The sequence below is a fragment of the Vidua chalybeata genome, chromosome 4 (assembly GCF_026979565.1).
Source record: "Vidua chalybeata isolate OUT-0048 chromosome 4, bVidCha1 merged haplotype, whole genome shotgun sequence".
In the NCBI taxonomy this organism is placed as follows: domain Eukaryota; kingdom Metazoa; phylum Chordata; class Aves; order Passeriformes; family Viduidae; genus Vidua; species Vidua chalybeata.
The window spans coordinates 66,094,573-66,112,048 of NC_071533.1; the positions used below are offsets into that span (position 1 = coordinate 66,094,573).

Here is a 17,476-nt window from a genome sequence, read left to right on the forward strand (position 1 = left end):
ACGTCAAGAAGCCCTTCTAATACCAATCAGTATTGACAATGGTCATATGTCTAGACAAAACTTCTGAAGTCAATGGAATACTCATTTCCCCCCACCCTCCAGCTCTCAAAAGCAAAAAGCACACTATGGTATGAATGCAAAGGGCTAGTTAAGTTTCTTGAGGGATGATGCATGTACTTAATTACTGATCTAAGAACATTAATTGGCAGAATTTTAATTGATATATACAATCCCTGATTTAAGGTCAAATTAACCAGTTTTAAGCTATTTAAGAGTTTTTTCAACTCAAGCATTTAACTGCCCACATTACAGTGTCACTGCCCATCGTGCCCAGGAGTGCAGTAACTCTTCTGTTCCTCAGTGAATTATAGGTTTTTGAATTATTTGCTCCCTGCCCCAACACACTAAGAATTAGGTTGAATTTATGCTATCCTTCACTGAAAAAACACTGCCACTTGTACAGCTTTTGTACAGCGTGAGCAGTAAGGCAAGGAGATGCATTCTTTTACTAAAATAAGCTAAGCAAAAGATGGAAAGAGGATTTACAGTACATGATAAGGGAGATTGGAAGCTTCAGAATCTGGGTTTGTTTTCAATCCTACGGGCAAAAATCACTACAGCTAAATATAATTAAGCAGAGAATGTAAAGACACTTTACATGTTTATTTTTTCTTCCTAGCCTATTAAGGAAAGGGCTGGAAAAACAAATACAATTTTAAACCCCACCACCTCCAGAAACAGTAGACTAAGTACCACATTTGTAGCCTAATTATAAAATTTATCTACAAACAGAAACCAACTTCCTACTGGAACACCACTCTTCCTAAACTAGATTTGCGTATCAATTAATGGCACAGAAATGAGATAGCAGTATAGCAGAACATGAAATAACAAAGTTGAAGTTAACAGACAACCTTGCTAACTAGCTGAAAATATGAATCTGCAAATGAAAATAGGCATTTTTATATTGATGTGGCATTCCACTGCAATAATGACCTTATTTTGATTCTATTTATTCTAATAAGCCTATACTGAGTTTTATTCATATGCAACAAAAAAACCCTTAACATCTAGTTTGTATCTTTAACCCAAACTGTTTTTCACATCATTATGGAGCCAGAAGACATCAAGGAAAAAGTCCATAATAGAATCCCCTCTACCCTGTATTTACTTTGGCACAAATATTTCTGTCTTTGACTGTCAGCTTTTGTTTTAATCTTACTCACATTATGGTTTACTTTCCCAAGCAGCATTACATTTTTTTAAAGACATATAACAAATATTTAATGTTTGGAATTTTTTTCTTATATTGCCATAACTTTATGCTGTAAAATGCCTTATGCCCAAAGTTATTCCTTACTTGAGCAAGTTTATAACTCTGATATTTAAAATTTCCCTATAATTTTTCACATCCAGCATTGCTTTCCATTCTGTTTGCTTCCTAGTTTATAATCATGATTTTTAAGCACTTATCTTCCATTATAAGATTTTATAGCCTATCATTCCTATGGAGGTAATTAATTTAGAAAATAGCCTAGAATTTGTCACAGACCATCAAAAACTACTAGAATTGGATACTATGGCACACAGTCAATATTTGCCAATAGTACACAGCAGACAGCTTGCTCAAACATAGGGATGATTTAATGGCTTCCCTTTGGTCACTGAAGCAGAATCCTCCCTGACCTGCTTCACCCATGAAGCACCTTGGCAGCTCTGCAGGTCTCTTCACATTCAGGAACCACACAAGAAAGTTAAATCAGGCAGGCTGAGACTTGCTCCCAAGACTGGTCTAACAGCTACTGGAAAGTGTTTAACCTGGGATCCCCAAGCTACAACTGAACTACCAAGAGCTGCTTCCTTCAGCCTTTCCAAAGAGCAGCAAAGGGCACCTCAGCCATAATCAGAGGAACAGAATCACAGAACAGTTGAGGTTCAGACCTCTGGAACTTGTGTAGTCTCCCTGCTCAAAGCAGGATCACCTCTAACAGGTTACTTGGGATCTTTCCCATTCCAGTCTGGTTTTGAGCATCTCCAAGTATAGGGAGGCTCGACAAGTCCTTGTGTCTGCTGGGGAGCCCAGAACTGGGTACAGCACTCCAGATGGGTCTAAGCAGTGTTGAGTAGAGAGGCTGGATGACCTCCCTTCTGCTGCTGCTGCTTATCCCAGTGCAACCCAGAGTGCTGTTGAATTATCTTTGCCACAAGAGTACATCAGTGGGCCGCTTGTCCACCAGCTTTACCTCTGGCTGCTGGACAAGCTGAACAATAACAGAACCTTTTTTCACCTTCTTACTTAGGGTATAATGTCTACCCAGTGGTAACAAAATCAAGACAAGAGTGGTGGCGGGGACATTAATCAAAATACCAGGTGAGACCACAGTAAACAAAGATTACTTGGGATGAAAGAATAATATGGTATTTTGTAATCTCTACAGCAAAGTTACATTAGTAAGCATTAGAGAACATTTCAACGCTCACATCCTTTAGCAAGAAAGGAACAAAAAGAAACAAAGCTGCTGCTGTCTTACTAAACCAGCAAAACCATAAATGCTGTGTAACAAACGAGTCCCAGTATCATACACTGTAAAAGCTGTTCACAAAGAAGACTGCCATACAGTCAGACCAAGTGCAAAGTAGGGACACTGAGGGAAGCCTTATCTTCATTAAGCCAAAACAAACTCTAATGCTGACTAAAATGCATAATTTGAGTGAACTAGAAGAAAAATGGCCTCAGTGCATTCAACATACAACTATGTTCTGTGTTATGGGAGTTACTCTGATGTTATGCAAATTAAAAGAGTTAGGCTTGCAGGCAGAAGGTAAATAATCTTACTTAAAACTTGCTTTTAAACACAAAAATTCCTATTCAACAAACAGAATGAAAAGCTTTAAGTATGATGTTTTTACCACAGGGTCTTTCAGTATGTCACGACAGACTTTCACACTCATGTCCAAATCAAAGCTGAGCATTACTTAATCAGGCATAACAGAGCTTGCTATGAAAGTGAAAATATTTCCATAGTGCTTTTTCAGCAGACCTAGTAGGTACAGTAACATGATGATTCAGCAGAGATGAGCTCCTGCTCAAAACAGAGGGAAACATCTACCAGAAGTGGGAGAGCTGCTGACCAGTCAAGCTGCAGTTATCCCAGCTAATTGCCTCGGGTATTTTTGACTCACATGCATGGGCTATATCTCTAGTGAGGCACAACAGCCTCTTCAGCTGATTTTTACAGGACTATTTCCTATTAATACTTTGTAACCCACTTCCCCTCTCACTTCTATTTAGCCTCTACATGCTATTTCCTATTTGGCATTTACAGAAATTGCTGTTGGCTAAACAGGATTAGACCAGTAAAGCAGCCAAGGAATAAGAGACACATGACAAATAGGTCCCTGTTATATGACAAAGAACAAGTACATATGCTCTAATTTGACATCAGTAAAAAAAAAATCTTTTTCCCCAACAAAATGAGAGATGTGTTCAACTATTCCACCTAAGAAATGCAAAGTACATAAGTCATGTAAGAGAACTCAACTTACAGCATCTTTATAAGAGTAAGATTTTAACTAGAAGAGTTGCATGTCTTCTGGAATCAGGAGTATCTAAAGAAGATTCAAGGATTGCTCAGGATCAAATAGCAAAGGCTACCTAAAATTTCCAAAACATGATTTCTCTAGACAAAGAGCAAATGCTTAAAAAATCAGTTTTAATGTTCTCGTGGCTTTCATAGGACCACAATCAGGATTCACTGGTCTGCATAAAGTAGCTACACCAAAGTACACAAACTCCAAACACTTCATAACCCACTGTGAGCCCAACCAAAACCAGCTAGCTAACCAGTGAAAAGGAAAGCAACAATCACAAAGTGGTGAAACAAGCAAACTGTTCTCAGGATCATGCAAGATATAATGGCTACTAAAAAACCAAAATTGTATCAAAATTTCTTTTCCCAAGTAAAAGCCAGCCTTCCTCTCAGTGCATTAAACAGTAGGATGATACAATAGAACAGTTGTTCCTGCAATCAGCAAATGCTGTTCTGCTCAGTCTGGTCACCTACAGGTACCAGCTGAGTGGGACTAGACAGATGGGAAGCTCCACCACCTGCTTAATCAGCAGCCTAAAGGCCTCTACCAAGAAATTTTGTATGACATTTGAAAATTAATCTGAGTTTTAATAGAGAAAGGTGTTTATCATTTAGCTTGTGACTAAAAATGATGCCTTCAATTTTGACTTATTTAATACATTAAAACACAATTTATGCCAAGTAAGAAGAACAAACTCAAGCCTAAAAAGATTAACAGATAAACATTAGCAAGGAAGGCATACCAATACATAAAAATAACTGCTACAAGTCTAAAGCAGCTTGTTCTCATTTTCCAACTCCCTCTCTACTACCATTTTGTTAACAAGTCAGTCCACACTGGCACCCACCTCAATCCCACTTTGTCTGGCTAGTTTTACAGCTGTGTTGTAGTAGCCACAGCGCAGGAGATGCTCCACCATCATACGATCCATGCGTTTCTTCTTCCACATGTTGGCAGCAGCTGGCTGGTCACTGCTGTGCTCCTTGAGATGTTCAATCCTGCGCTTGCAGAGCTTCGCACTTTCATCTTCAGCCTGGATTGACTCAACGGCCTAAGAAGTAAAAACTAACAGTAAGAGCTACACATTTTCAGTCTCCTTTTAAGGCAAAACACAGTAATTGTTTGTAAGCATTCTTTATGTTATACAGCTACTCCCAGGAGTGTCTCTTTTGTTCAGAAATATTTCCTATGGCAGTGCATAAGCTTCTGCATGGCTGGTCCAATTCTGAAATATTCTTGCACAGAAGTATGTTTTGATCTATTTGACATTATGAAAATATACATGTTTCTGCTTAATTTACAGTTTATCCAAAAGCAGAAATGTATCAACTATGGCAGCAACTGCTGTAATAGCCTGCAAAGAGCTTTGTGAAAGTTTACAGTCATCTGATCCAAACAGTTGAAAAGCAAAATTTCCACCTCTAACCTATGCATGGCTTCTTCCTCCAGCAGCTGTCGTGCTGTATTAGTTCTACTGAAGAGTGATGCAGAGTAAACCCACATTACTTCTAATACACTGGAGCCATTTTAATCAGTCATGCAATAATGGAAATTATACAAATGGTTGGCCTCTTGGCACCTGTAATTCAAGGATCTAAAAGCATTTTTTCAAAATCATCAGTTTTGTTAAACTGGTACTATTTTATGTAATTCTGCTACTGTGGAAACGTGCATCCCTTGTTAAGGAGCTTTACTTAGGAAAACACATTTGTCCAGAGGAACCAGATTGATTATTTTAAACCAACATATTGGCATACCCAGCAAAAAAAAACCCACACACCAGTCCCCCAAGGTATTGCCACAATAGTTTTTTTAAATTAAAACCAAAACACTCAGCTCAGTTGCTTTCCTTCAGCCTTAGAGCCATCATTCCAAGCTGGCTGACTCAGTAGACAGCATGTGACAACTCTGGGCCATGTCAAGGTACAGAACTCCAGAAAGCTGGCAGGGTTTTTAAGTGCCTGCTAAGGTAAAGGCAAACCAGGAGAGGATGGTTAGTACCCTTCCCACCTGCAGTGTATCACTAGTGATGCAATTGTAAGTTAGGCTGCCCTGTGGTGACTTTAAACTTGCTGGCTTGTGCTTGAATGACTGCACAGATCTGGCAGCTGGAAGGCACAGGCAGAACTTTTGGCAGCCCACTCTGCACGCTATGCTGACACAGTGACCTTTCCAGAATTCCAACTGTAGTATCATATATGGTACAGCTCCAGCTCTAGAAGCACAGGTTGGTTCTAATTGCATTTACCATGCCTGCCCATAGACAGACTTCAGTATTTGAAAAGCAAAGTGAAATGAGAGAAAACTTGCAAGGAAAGCTCAACGAGCTTACCCCCCTGCCCCCAGTTAAGCCTGACTCTGATCTGGCCCTTGATACCAAATTCAAGTATCTGAAACACTAGTCACTATACAAGAGTCTCTTAATAACATACATGTAAACATCTGTAGCCTAAATTATTTTTACTACTGAAGTCTGAGTTACTTGTGCTGCTGACTTGAGCTTTATTTTGTAACATAGTTTGGAAACAAATATTTTGTTTGAGTTATAAACTGGGTCTCTTCAGCAGGCAAACACTAACTCAAGACAAAACACACTTTCACTTTTTAGATATCTGCAGTATTATCAGATGTGAAGGCAACCTTGAGAAATATTCTGAATACAACTAAGAACTGAAGGCAGCCAGGCACAAAGGTAGACTCTTTCTGCTTCCAAAGGGCTCTTCTTATATGGCTTTACATCTGGACCTGTACAGCTCTTGCTGGTTTTTTGATCCTTCTAGTACGTTCACAAGGGCTACAGATTCTTTTCAAAACCCTCTGAAGCAAGTCTATCTGGACTTGCCCTGCTGGACATTAACAGAACTTGAGGGAACAAACATATTAAACAGGATACAAAAGGGAAAACACAAAGGCCTAGGTTTCCCCAGGATCATTTTCAGAACTGAAGAAACCAGCTATGTTTCAAAGCTCTCTTTCAAGAGTGAGTAAGGTGTTAAATAAAGGAGCCATCTAATTCTATTATGGCCATCTCAGCAGTTCATGAGATCCTTGTCTAAACACAGGAGGCAACAGAGATCCCACATGTGTCCAAAGGCTCTAAAGAAAACAGTCATTTTGCTCGGGGCAGAGATTATAGAGAAGACAGTTGGGAGTTGAGGGTTTGGAGCAGAAACAAGACCTTTGTATTTCAGAGGACTTTTACTGGTTAATAGTTTTTTTTGGTCTTTTGTTCTTTCTGAGTAGCTATAAGATTCCCCAGAGTCTTTCAGGCAGTCAAAAACAAATGAGCAATTAAACTAAAATGGAGCTTTGCATCCAAAACACTCAGCAATGCCTTCAGACACACCCCCACAGTCAGCAAAGCTTTAACAAGTAAATAACTTTTACTCCTCCACATCATTACTACACACCTACAAGCAACATACAACACCTCTGTCAGAAATAGCTCCTATTTTTCTGTAAGTAACAGAGAAGTGAAGAAAACATACCCTTTAAGACCTCTTTAAGTCTCACAATCCGAGGATGAAAAGAGCAATTAATTTATCAAGTCTTTTGCAGAACTTTTCAACACCTAGCTAACTTGTTCAAGCAGAAAACCCCAAATCAACACATATGACAGCGTTATTTTCATGGTGCAAATCTCCAAGGTATTTTGATGCTTCACACAGTACTGTTTCAAGATTTATATCTGTTGGTTATTTCATTTAAGTTTCAATGAAATGACTCTGCTTCTACGTTTCATCTATTTATTTCTGGAGAAGCACTGCTCTCAAGTCAGGCGACAGAGCTATTTCCATTTTTCTGCAAGACTTGTTTCAAGTAAGTGTTCTGATGACTCCAGGGATGAGTAATATTCCCATCCAAAATAAGGATGGCTTATACTTCTTTTTCTGAGAACATATACATCTTTCTCTAAGAAAGATGTGGTAAAGGCATCAAAGGCTGGCTGTATTTTGCTCAAGCTTAACTGCTAGAAGCAGGTTATCCTGCCAAATTTTATTTAAAAGGCTCTTAATATTCCGTAGGAATCTTTCAAATTGCAAGTTGAGTGTTTATAAAAAACTTTCAAGTAACAATCCAGGACAATTTGCACTTTCTTCTGCAGAGAAGTCTAAACAATGCATACAACTATTCCTGCACTGAGGGTTTCACATTTTTCAGCTTCATCTTCTACCTGTTTTGCTATTCCAGTGATCAATTAATTCAATTGCACAAACCTTTCCATTAGACAAGCAGGAATTGATACAAATCAATTCATCTTGCTACTATTTCTTTTCTGTTAGTAAAAAAGTAATTTTCAGGACTACAAATATGTATTAATTTTACCTCTCAACAGAAGTTTGTTATAGTTAGACAAGGACCACCAAATCATATTTCTTAAGCACAATGAAGCAAGGTTTCACTGTGCATTCCAAGGCTTTTAAAGAGCCAGTAATGCCTGTTACCTTGAAAAGAAAATCCAAGCAAACAGCACTGCAATGAAGGTAGAACAGCTCTCACCTTGCGTTTCAGAACGCTGAGTTTTTCAACTACTCCATCCAGGAGACTGACAACTGAGTCCACAGCAGGGCAACTGCTCAGCGTCTTCTCCAGCTCCGCCACCACCATGGTCACGTGGCTGGTCTCTCGATCAATGTTCTTCTGTGCAGCTCGAAATCGTTTGTTCAGTGTTTCATATGGCACCTGAAGCAGAAATAGCAAGTCATTAGAATTTCTGTATTTAAAAAGTCAGGTCCTCTAGAGCTTAGAAAGACTGATGGTTTCATCTGATGCAGCCCAAAGAGCACCTTGGTTCCAGAGGACTAGAGGTCATTGACTGAACTTGAGTTCCCATACTAAAACCCTTATTTAAGTTCACTCAGCAAGGAGCTCACACTTCAAAGATTATGAAAAAACATCAGGAAAAATACTGCAGTTTCTTGTCTGATACCATGTTCACCTATCCTGCTTTGGCTGTAGGAAGTACTGATGGAAACAATCTAGGGACAACAGAATATGAAGACAAATTTGTACCTAAAAAAGGAAAGCTACAAATTAAACCACAACTAAGAGATCACCCTTCACACTCTGACTTTCTAATTTTACATTTCTTCCCTTCACAAATTCATTAAAAAAGAGAAAGTTACCTTTGAGAGAAAGCATGTATAATGCATATTGGCTACTGAAAAATTTATACATAGTACACCAACAGTTATTCAGGAACAAGTCTCCTGCATACCTCTACCCTGAAAGACTACTTTTTTTAGTATTACTTCCCCAAGGACTATAAGGAATGCCAAGAGAAACCCCAAGTAAATTTTCTTTTAGTGACAAGAGCCTACAATGTATGACTAAACTGGTTAATTTCCTCTAATGCTCCTTTCCTGAATTAAGAGATTTACCAGTCTTGGAAGTCTCTTGTCCTACTTGTCCCATACCTTTGTGGAACAGTTGAATCAAAACTGCTACTGATGGCCATTAGGAACACATGGGTGGGAGCAGTCTACAGCCTCGGGAATGATTTGGGAAGTGTTAAGTTGCTTCCACTACAATGGTAGCAAAAGCAATTTAGACAGAAAGTTCTATTACTCCACAGAAACAGGAATTTTAAAAAACATTCCAGTGCTGTACACTTAATTCAGCCATATCTTTAATCTTTAAAAAGTCCATGAGAAGTTTTCAGGTAGTTATGATAATCTTGATTGCTTTTCCATTAATCAAAGGCATAATTTAGATAGCAATCAGATTATCCATGTTAAAGGTAAAACAGGAAGCACAAATCAGTGCTCTGTTTGGTACATATCACGTATATGTTTGATTACAAATCTTTCAAGCATATAACTTCTAATCAATTATATCAAGGTGTCCGTTTTCCTCCTTCTAATTATCTCCATGCAAGGAAGTATCCCCAGGGGCCACACCTCTTCTGTGTTCTATTAGCAAAGAGGTTCCTACAGCAGCACTGCAATTCCCCATCAGAGAACAGCTTGGTTCAGAGGAAGAAAGATGAGCCAAAGCATTTGTTTTCCCAGACTCTGCATTACCTACAAGAGGTTGTGCTTATTTGTAGTAGTAATAAAAGACAAGGATAATCCTGATAAGGTATGAAAGGGCTCCTCTTCTCAAGACTGAAATGATCCATTTAATGGTTCTTGGTATCTCAAACTAAGACCTAAACAAATCACAGGGCAAGACTCTACCACAGAAGGCACCAAGCCAAAACAATTATTTTTCTTACACATTTTGTCCTAAAATCCCAGCAGTACACCCACCCAAAACTCAAATCACATAAACCATGACAAATAGGCTTCAACACCTGCTGAATTGCCTATGTAACAATTTTCCATCTCCAACACTCATTTCTTTTTTCCATTTATACAAAAAAATGAAATATTTTAGAGATCCACAGATAAAAATGGATGTTCTAGAAGGCCATTATTTTGACATCTCATGTTCTAGAACATGGAAACTTATTTCCAACTCTAAGACCTGATGCCAGACAGCATTAAGACAACTTCTTCCCTTCTTTTTGCCCCACTGCATTTTTCTTACCATTCACCAAAATATATTTCTGCAAGTATTTTGCTAATCAGCTTTCCACGCCACACTGAAAATCTGCATCAATAGAGACTTTCATAAGCTACTATTAATTTGAGGTACCTTTTTTAGTATAGAAAGTGCTTTTGTTAAATTTTGAGCAGTCAGCTGGACACAGATCTAGTCAGTTGGGAAAAAAGTCTGTACTTAATTTCCCTTTTTCCCTAGTTCCTTATCTGCACTCAAGAGCAGTAACAGCACCCATTTCCTGTGCTCTGTCTCTTCAGCATGCAGACTTCTGGCACAGTTTGTGTTCATATGACATTCAGAACAACTGAAATTTCAATTTCAGCTAGTATCACTATATATATCATTTAGAACGTCTAGGTGCAATACATTTTGAATCTCATCTTATATTTCCCTACTATAAAAACAATATCTGAATGTCTTCTGTAGAAGAGACTATGAGTTGAAATGTTTTCACTATATACTCTGAAAGTAAATAAAAGTAAACATATTGAGAAACATAATTTAGTGTGTCATAACAAGGGAAATTAAACGTACAATGAAATTATTTGCATAACTGGAGCTGACAGTAAATACACTTTACCAGAGATTTTCGCAATTTGCACAGGCACTTGTTTCTTATTATAGAGCCAGCAGTTTTCAGGAGAATAATTGTGAATCATATCTAGGTACAGCTTTTACGCTTATTTTACAGGACAGAGTCTACGAATGCCAAAATTTAGAACTGCAACTGCTGCATTCCTTACAAAGCAGGATTTATCTTGAATTTGCATCTTGATCTGGTGGCTTTTTTATTACTCCTACAGCTCCAAAGTGCCAAAAGTCCCAGCTCCCCAGCTCTGGCTTGCTTTACTGCAGAACCCTTCAAAAGTTACAGGCACTGTACCAAGAGGATCATTTTTTTCCACCAATAATTAAAGTTAATGGAAGGAGAACATACAAGGAAGTGTTCTGGACAATGCAATTCTAAAAATTTTAAATTATAGTTCACTTTGATTTTCAGGTACCATTGTTAGAACACTGTGAACACCAAAGTTTTCTGACTAAGAGACAGATGCAAGATTTGTATCTCATTAATTGCCATAAACCTATTAGAGACTTGGAATCTTTCCTGCCAGAACCATTCTATGACCAAACCTGGATTACCGAGTCATTATTTAGAGATAAGAGTGACTACAGAACTCAGCCTAGGGAAGCATTACCTTAAGGAAAAAAGAACAAATCAGCTTCTAGAAAATCTGAAATAAAGCAGCAAGTACTGACCAGAATGTGCTCTGCAGAAGCACAATACCAACTTGTCCTACTCGTTAGAGCTTGAAAAACCACACCCAGTTGGCTCATACCATGAACATACAAGAGGATACAAAGGAGAGTTGTAAAATATTAGCGGGCACCACATTTAAATCCAGTGGCACTAAATACATTCTGCTCCTTTTGTTCACTAGCTTCTACACCTGCAGACACATTATTCAACCTAAGCATGTACTAAACCAGGTCAAACTTAAACCTAGTGAAAAGGAATTTGAGTGAAGTTAGAACAACCTACACAAGAGGTAAAATTCCAGTAACACAAGTTTTTCCAAGATCAAAATTTTGCTTTGATGTGAAGTTTGCTTGGCTGGAGGCTTCTGCAACTGTAGCGTGACTGTTTCCAGGTGCTAAACACTAACAAAAAAGCAGAGACAACTGATTAACCTGATCCAAATATTTTCTTCATTTCAGGAATTACTTCACTCTGTTTTCAGAAAGCCAAAAAAGTGGTGTGCTGTCCCAGAACATGCTTCAACAACCTCTAGCTGTGGAGATAAGACTTAGAAGAGGATTGTTCAGGGTGTACAAGCTTGAACTGGTGGAAGAGGAGGAAAGACTGCCAGGAGAGCTACACACTGATCGCTCAGTTGAGAGCAAGGAGTAGAAAACTGCAGAGCTAAGGATGTCAGGGGGAGTTTTTAAGCATACACTTGGGAACTCAACTGTGAAGTTTACTACCTGGCCTTCAGCCCAAACACAGTCCTCTTCCTCCCCATGAATGCAAATAAGATACCAAAGCAAGGCAGAGTTCTCAAATAATGAAGTGGCTAAAACTATTCAAATTGGGCAACTGTAGGCATTCTTTCTTTTCATAAGCCATATCAAATGTAACTTGAATACCCTTAAGCAGAGTAAATTTAAATTTATTTTCATAAAAATAAATTTTTCAATAAGCCATTCACTTACTAAGTGATTCCATTTTCTTGAGTTTTTTGAAAACACATTAAAAATAGAAAAAAAAACAGCCAGTATTAAATGCTTGCATATGTTGTAACCTGATGTTTTGCAAACTGTATACACTTCTCAAGTGCTAATTATCAGCCTCCAAATAAATATTTAAAGAAATAGAAATAATATTAAGCCAACTGCATACAGGGGTGCATCAAAACAAGTGTGAGCAGCTGGTCAAGGGAGGCAATCTTGTCCCTCTACTCTGTTCTTCTGAAGCCCCACCTCCAGTGCTGCACCCAAATACAAGAGGGATCTAAACCTGCTGGAGTGAGTCCAGAGGAGGTCACAAAAAGGGGCTGGAGTCCCTCTGCTGTGGAGACAGGCTGAGACAGCTGGGGGCGTCCTGCCCGGAGAACATAATGTCTTCTCTGGGAAGACGTTATGGCACCTTCCAGTACCTAATGGGGCTACAAGAGAGCTGGAGAGGGACTTTTCACAAGGGCATGGAGTGACAGAACAAGGAGGAATGGCTTCAAAATGGCAGAGGCAGGGTTAGGTTAGATATAGGGAAGAAGTTCTCTACTGTGAGGGTGGTAAGGGCCTGACACAGGTTATCCAGAAAAGCTATGGATGACCCATCCCTGGAAGTGCTCAAGGCCAGGTTGGATGGGGCTTTCAGCAACCTGGTCTAATGGACATGGCAGAGAGGCTGGAATTAAATTATGTCCGAGTTCCCTTCAAAGTAAACCCTTTTATGATTCTAAACCAGCTAATCCTTTACACAATGTCCTACAATGCATATTTCTTTTACACTCATTATCAAGATTTTACTGAGATTAATTTTTCTTCTCTTCTTAAGGTTTTCTGAATGCATCTATGGGTGCACACTTTGTACTCACTCCATAAATCGAATATATAGAAACAGCTGCTGAACACACTCCCACCTCAGCTCTTGCTTATCTCTACAGACTCACATAAAAACACCTTTAGAAAACCTGTGATGAGAGCCTACCATCTATAGCCTTTAACAATACTGAAAGGGAGAGAAGAATGCAGACCATTTTCCCCTCATAGAAGTTTATTAATTATAGTGATCAAAGCTTAAAAAGCTTTGCTATCTCAATGGCATATATGTTGTTGGAAGTCAGACATCCAGACTGGACTTATGCTCATTGTAACACCTTGAATTCTATTAAGCAGCTTAATGGCATTTTGAGAATGTGGCAAAGTTTTAGCCTGTTGCACACTTGCAGCTTCTACAACAGACACAGCTGCTCACTGGGGTTTGCAAACAAACTGATTACAGAGAAGGGCTCTCTGCTTGGGATAGAGTACAACATAAAACAAACATGAACTGTGGAGAGGTCTTTGCAGAGGTGTTGTAGTTGTGCATCCACAAAAGCCATCTGAGTTACAGCTAGAAATGCAGCTCTCATTACCATCACAGACAACATATACATCCACTTAATTCAACTAGACTTCAAATCAGTAATTGCAATTACCAGGGCCTTACAGAAACCAGCAGCTTAAGGAAGATGAAAAGTATCTACAGAATTGAGTTTGTGGCCCAGCTACAAAGGACAACAAGGTCCCACTTCTGAATGCTTTCTCTGTCTTTACTGGTAAGGTCTTCTCCTAAGCCTTCCTGATGAGCAGCTGAGTCTGGGGAGAGAGGTACTATTCACTCATGTAAGAAGTCCAAAGCAAGCTGAAGATACACAGGTACACAGGAGCAGAAGGGAGGAAAGCAGAGAGCTCTTGGATGACACTGCAAACCTGCTACCATTGCTGGAATGTCACAATGAACAATAAAAGCTGTCCGTGACTGAAAAGGGCAAGTTTTGTGCCTCTACTCCAAAAAGAGAACCTGGAAGATCACAAAACCTCCAGGCTGGTCTGCCTCACCTCAGTTCTTGTGAAAGTTACAGGAAAAAAAAACACCAAAAAAACTCAATCATTTCCAATCTCATAAAGGTGACTAGGAACAACGAGCCCAGATTTGTCATACGCAAATCAAGCTTGACAACATTGCTTGCTTTCAGTGATGAACTGACTCTCAATGGTAGGAGCACACTGGCAGCCTTTTGTGCCAATTGTAGTGAGGTTTTTGACATTGTTTCACTTGTGGCCAAACAGGGGAGACATGGACTCAATGGCTGAACACAAGATGGGTTAGGGACTGACTAGTCAGGCTCTAAGAATAATGGTCAGTGGCTCCAAAGCTTCCTGGTGGCCAATTGCAAGTACTGCTTGTCTCCCCAGGAATGTTATCAGCTCCAACAAACATGTCATCTTCAACCATCTGCCCTACAGAACACACAGTCAGAAAGCTCACAGAGGACAAAATGGTGGAGTGCTTGATAAATGGGTGTCAGAGCTGCCATTCAGAAAAAATGACAAACTAGAGAAATACACCAAGAACTTTATGAAACATAATCAAGGCAAACACCAGGGCCCAATATCTGGCAGAAAACCACCCCAGCCTTTAGCATTGGTTGTGGAATAACTGGCGAGGACCACCAGTGCAAGAAGAGATGCAGAGGTCCTGATGGACAGCAGGTGGGACATGAATCAGCAACAGGCTCTCATGGCAATGAAGGTTAACCCCATCCCAGGCTGCAAGACTAAAGGCAGTGGGTTGAGAGGAGTGATTGTTTATGCTCAGCACTCATGCAGACTCATCTGGAATACTGAGTCTGGTTTTCAGGTCACTTCCCCCCCGCCCCACTAAAAAAGAGATGCTGACACCTGGAGAGAGTCCAGGAGGCTGCCACCATGACAGTGAACTGATTGGAGGATAAAAAAAAAAAAAAAAAGTCCAAGAGAAGCTGAGAGGGGCAGGCTTGTTTCCGTTGCAGAAGGGAAGGCTACGGGGAGCTGGAAGCAGCACAATCTGATAGAAGCTTTCTACCACCAAAAGGTGAAGGTCACAGATAAGAGCCAGCCAGACCTTCCGGAGTTACAGAGCAGAAGGGAAGGAGGCAGAGTTGACAACTGTCACTAAAGAAAATTCCAGCTGGACATAAAAAAAATATTTCACTCAGAAGACTTGGTAAACACTGGAACAGCAGCCCAGAAAGCTGACAGAATTGCCATCCTCAAAAACTTTCAGAACTTGGCAGGACTCTGAACAACTCAGATTAACTTTGAAGTTAGCCAAGGTTCAAGCAGAAGCCTGAATTTAACACTGTCTGCAGAAGTACTTTCCTACCTTAATTTAATGAATTCATCTTTGTTAACTTAGACATCAAAAACATTTCCATATGAAGATCTGAATGACCATACCAGATAAAACCAAAAAATCTCCTCTCTGTCACTATCTTTTCTTTGATAATATCCAGAAAGAGGATGGCACCTGAAAAAAGGCAAGAACAAAGTTACTAATCCCAAACAGTCTCACTGGACTTCTTGAGCCAGAGATGGGAATTTAATAGTAGAAACACCACAGGGTGTTTCTCATCCATGAACTCCAGTTGTTGTTGACCTGAGTTTTAGCACTGCAACATCCTGTTGTGAGACATTTCACAGACTCACAACTATGTGAAGAAATACTCTTTGGTTTTGACTTTTCAACTAATTTGAAACCCTTTTGTTCTTGTTTTGGAAGCAAAAAAGGGAACCCTCTCTTTCTTCTACAGACTGCTCACATATCCTGAGATTGGAGAGACTCTTTCTGAACCATTCCTTGAAGACAGACATTCCATCTCTCTAATCATTCCTGCCCTTCTGTAGACATTTTCCAGTTTTCCTACACCCTTTCTCAGGATGAGAGAAGGGAGAAAATAGGAGTAACTCATACTACTTGAGAGAAGAAGAAACCATGGATTTAAACTGCTGTGTAATGAGTTCTCCATTCTTTCCCTTCCCAACACTTCTGTCCTGTGTTTGTTAACATTAACCTGGCCACTCACAGAAAACATTCACTATTAGCCCTGAGATCCCACTGACCAGTGATGATCACTTCCAACTCAGTTATTATATATATAAGACTAGGAATAATTCTCTTTCCACCATACCTAAAAACTGTACCACACAGCAATTATCTATACTGAATTTAATATATTTTAACACCCATTCAGTCTCTCACTATTTTCTCTCTAATGGTTCACACTTGGGCTGCATCAGTAATACCTCAATTACCTTAGTATCATCAAGGAAACTGCTTAATCTCAGCACTTACTCATTCTTCCAGGCTGTTCAAACAGCTGAATATCACCAGGATGCCAGCAGAATCCTAACACCAATCTTCCTCCATTAGAGAAGCTAGCTACTAAATCTTGATGTTTGTTTTTTATCTTGCCCAGTTCCTTATCTGCATAAGGACTTCAAGTCTTTCTTGCAAGAGTTCCTGGTAAGGCTTATCTCCAAAAAACATTCAGTAATATGAATAAACTATCAACCAAGTCCACCTCACTGCCTACTTCAGTTTTTTAAAAACAACTCCAATACCTTTACATGGAATGCTCTTTTTAAAAGTCACAGTAACTGATGTACATTATTCCATATTGGATTAGTCTGGATACTATTTCTGCATCAATAAGCCATTGGCTGGAAGGGAAAAATCAATTACATATATTAAAAATCTCACTAAAATTTTACTTAAAGTAGAAGCATGGAAACAGTCTTCTACATTGTCTTTCTTCCACAGCTATCCAACAAAATCCCCAGACTACTTCAGCATTTGTCAGAGGAGGACTCAACAAAGGAGAAAGGGATTTCTCCCAAAGCAAAAAAGCTTTTTATAACAAATGTTATGTGCTGTATATCTACTCCTTCGGAGGTGTAGGATGTTAGGCCAAAGTCTAATGGACTGTGCAAAATTCCAAATACCACCTTGATGCTGCCCACAAGTTTTTCCAACTGGTACAGACCAATACTGAAAGATTGAATTACACATTTCTTTCATGACTGAAATAAATGTAAGCCTTTATTCTCCTCCAAATCTTTAGCCTTACATTAGACTTTCAGCACACCAGTTCTCACACTGATCTGGTCACACACTACAACACTGGTCAAATTCCTTCTTTACTTATATAGATTCAACCCTAAGGAACTCCAATTAAAAATGGAAACTAAAACACAATCACTTTCAGATCATAAGATTATTCAAAATGTTTCTAGCTCACAGTAACTGCATGGA

At 39.2% G+C, this 17,476-nt stretch overlaps 1 protein-coding gene across 7 annotated transcripts in view; it reads right to left on the reverse strand.

Annotated features, from left to right (window-relative positions):
- The window catches only part of MAEA (macrophage erythroblast attacher, E3 ubiquitin ligase), a 48,658-nt gene that overhangs the window by 22,825 nt on the left and 8,357 nt on the right, over window positions 1-17,476 (reverse strand). For 5 of the 7 annotated variants that reach the window (XM_053940194.1, XM_053940193.1, XM_053940195.1 and 2 more), the window contains 2 exons: window positions 8,092-8,274; window positions 4,439-4,642 (listed from right to left, as the gene is read on the reverse strand). In XM_053940194.1, coding sequence (XP_053796169.1) covers window positions 4,439-4,642; window positions 8,092-8,199 — 312 coding nt within the window. In that variant the 5' untranslated portion in view covers window positions 8,200-8,274. Of the gene's footprint in view, window positions 1-4,438; window positions 4,643-8,091; window positions 8,275-16,476; window positions 16,629-17,476 lie in introns of those variants that run through there. The other 2 variants (XM_053940191.1, XM_053940190.1) reach the window with 2 other exon arrangements.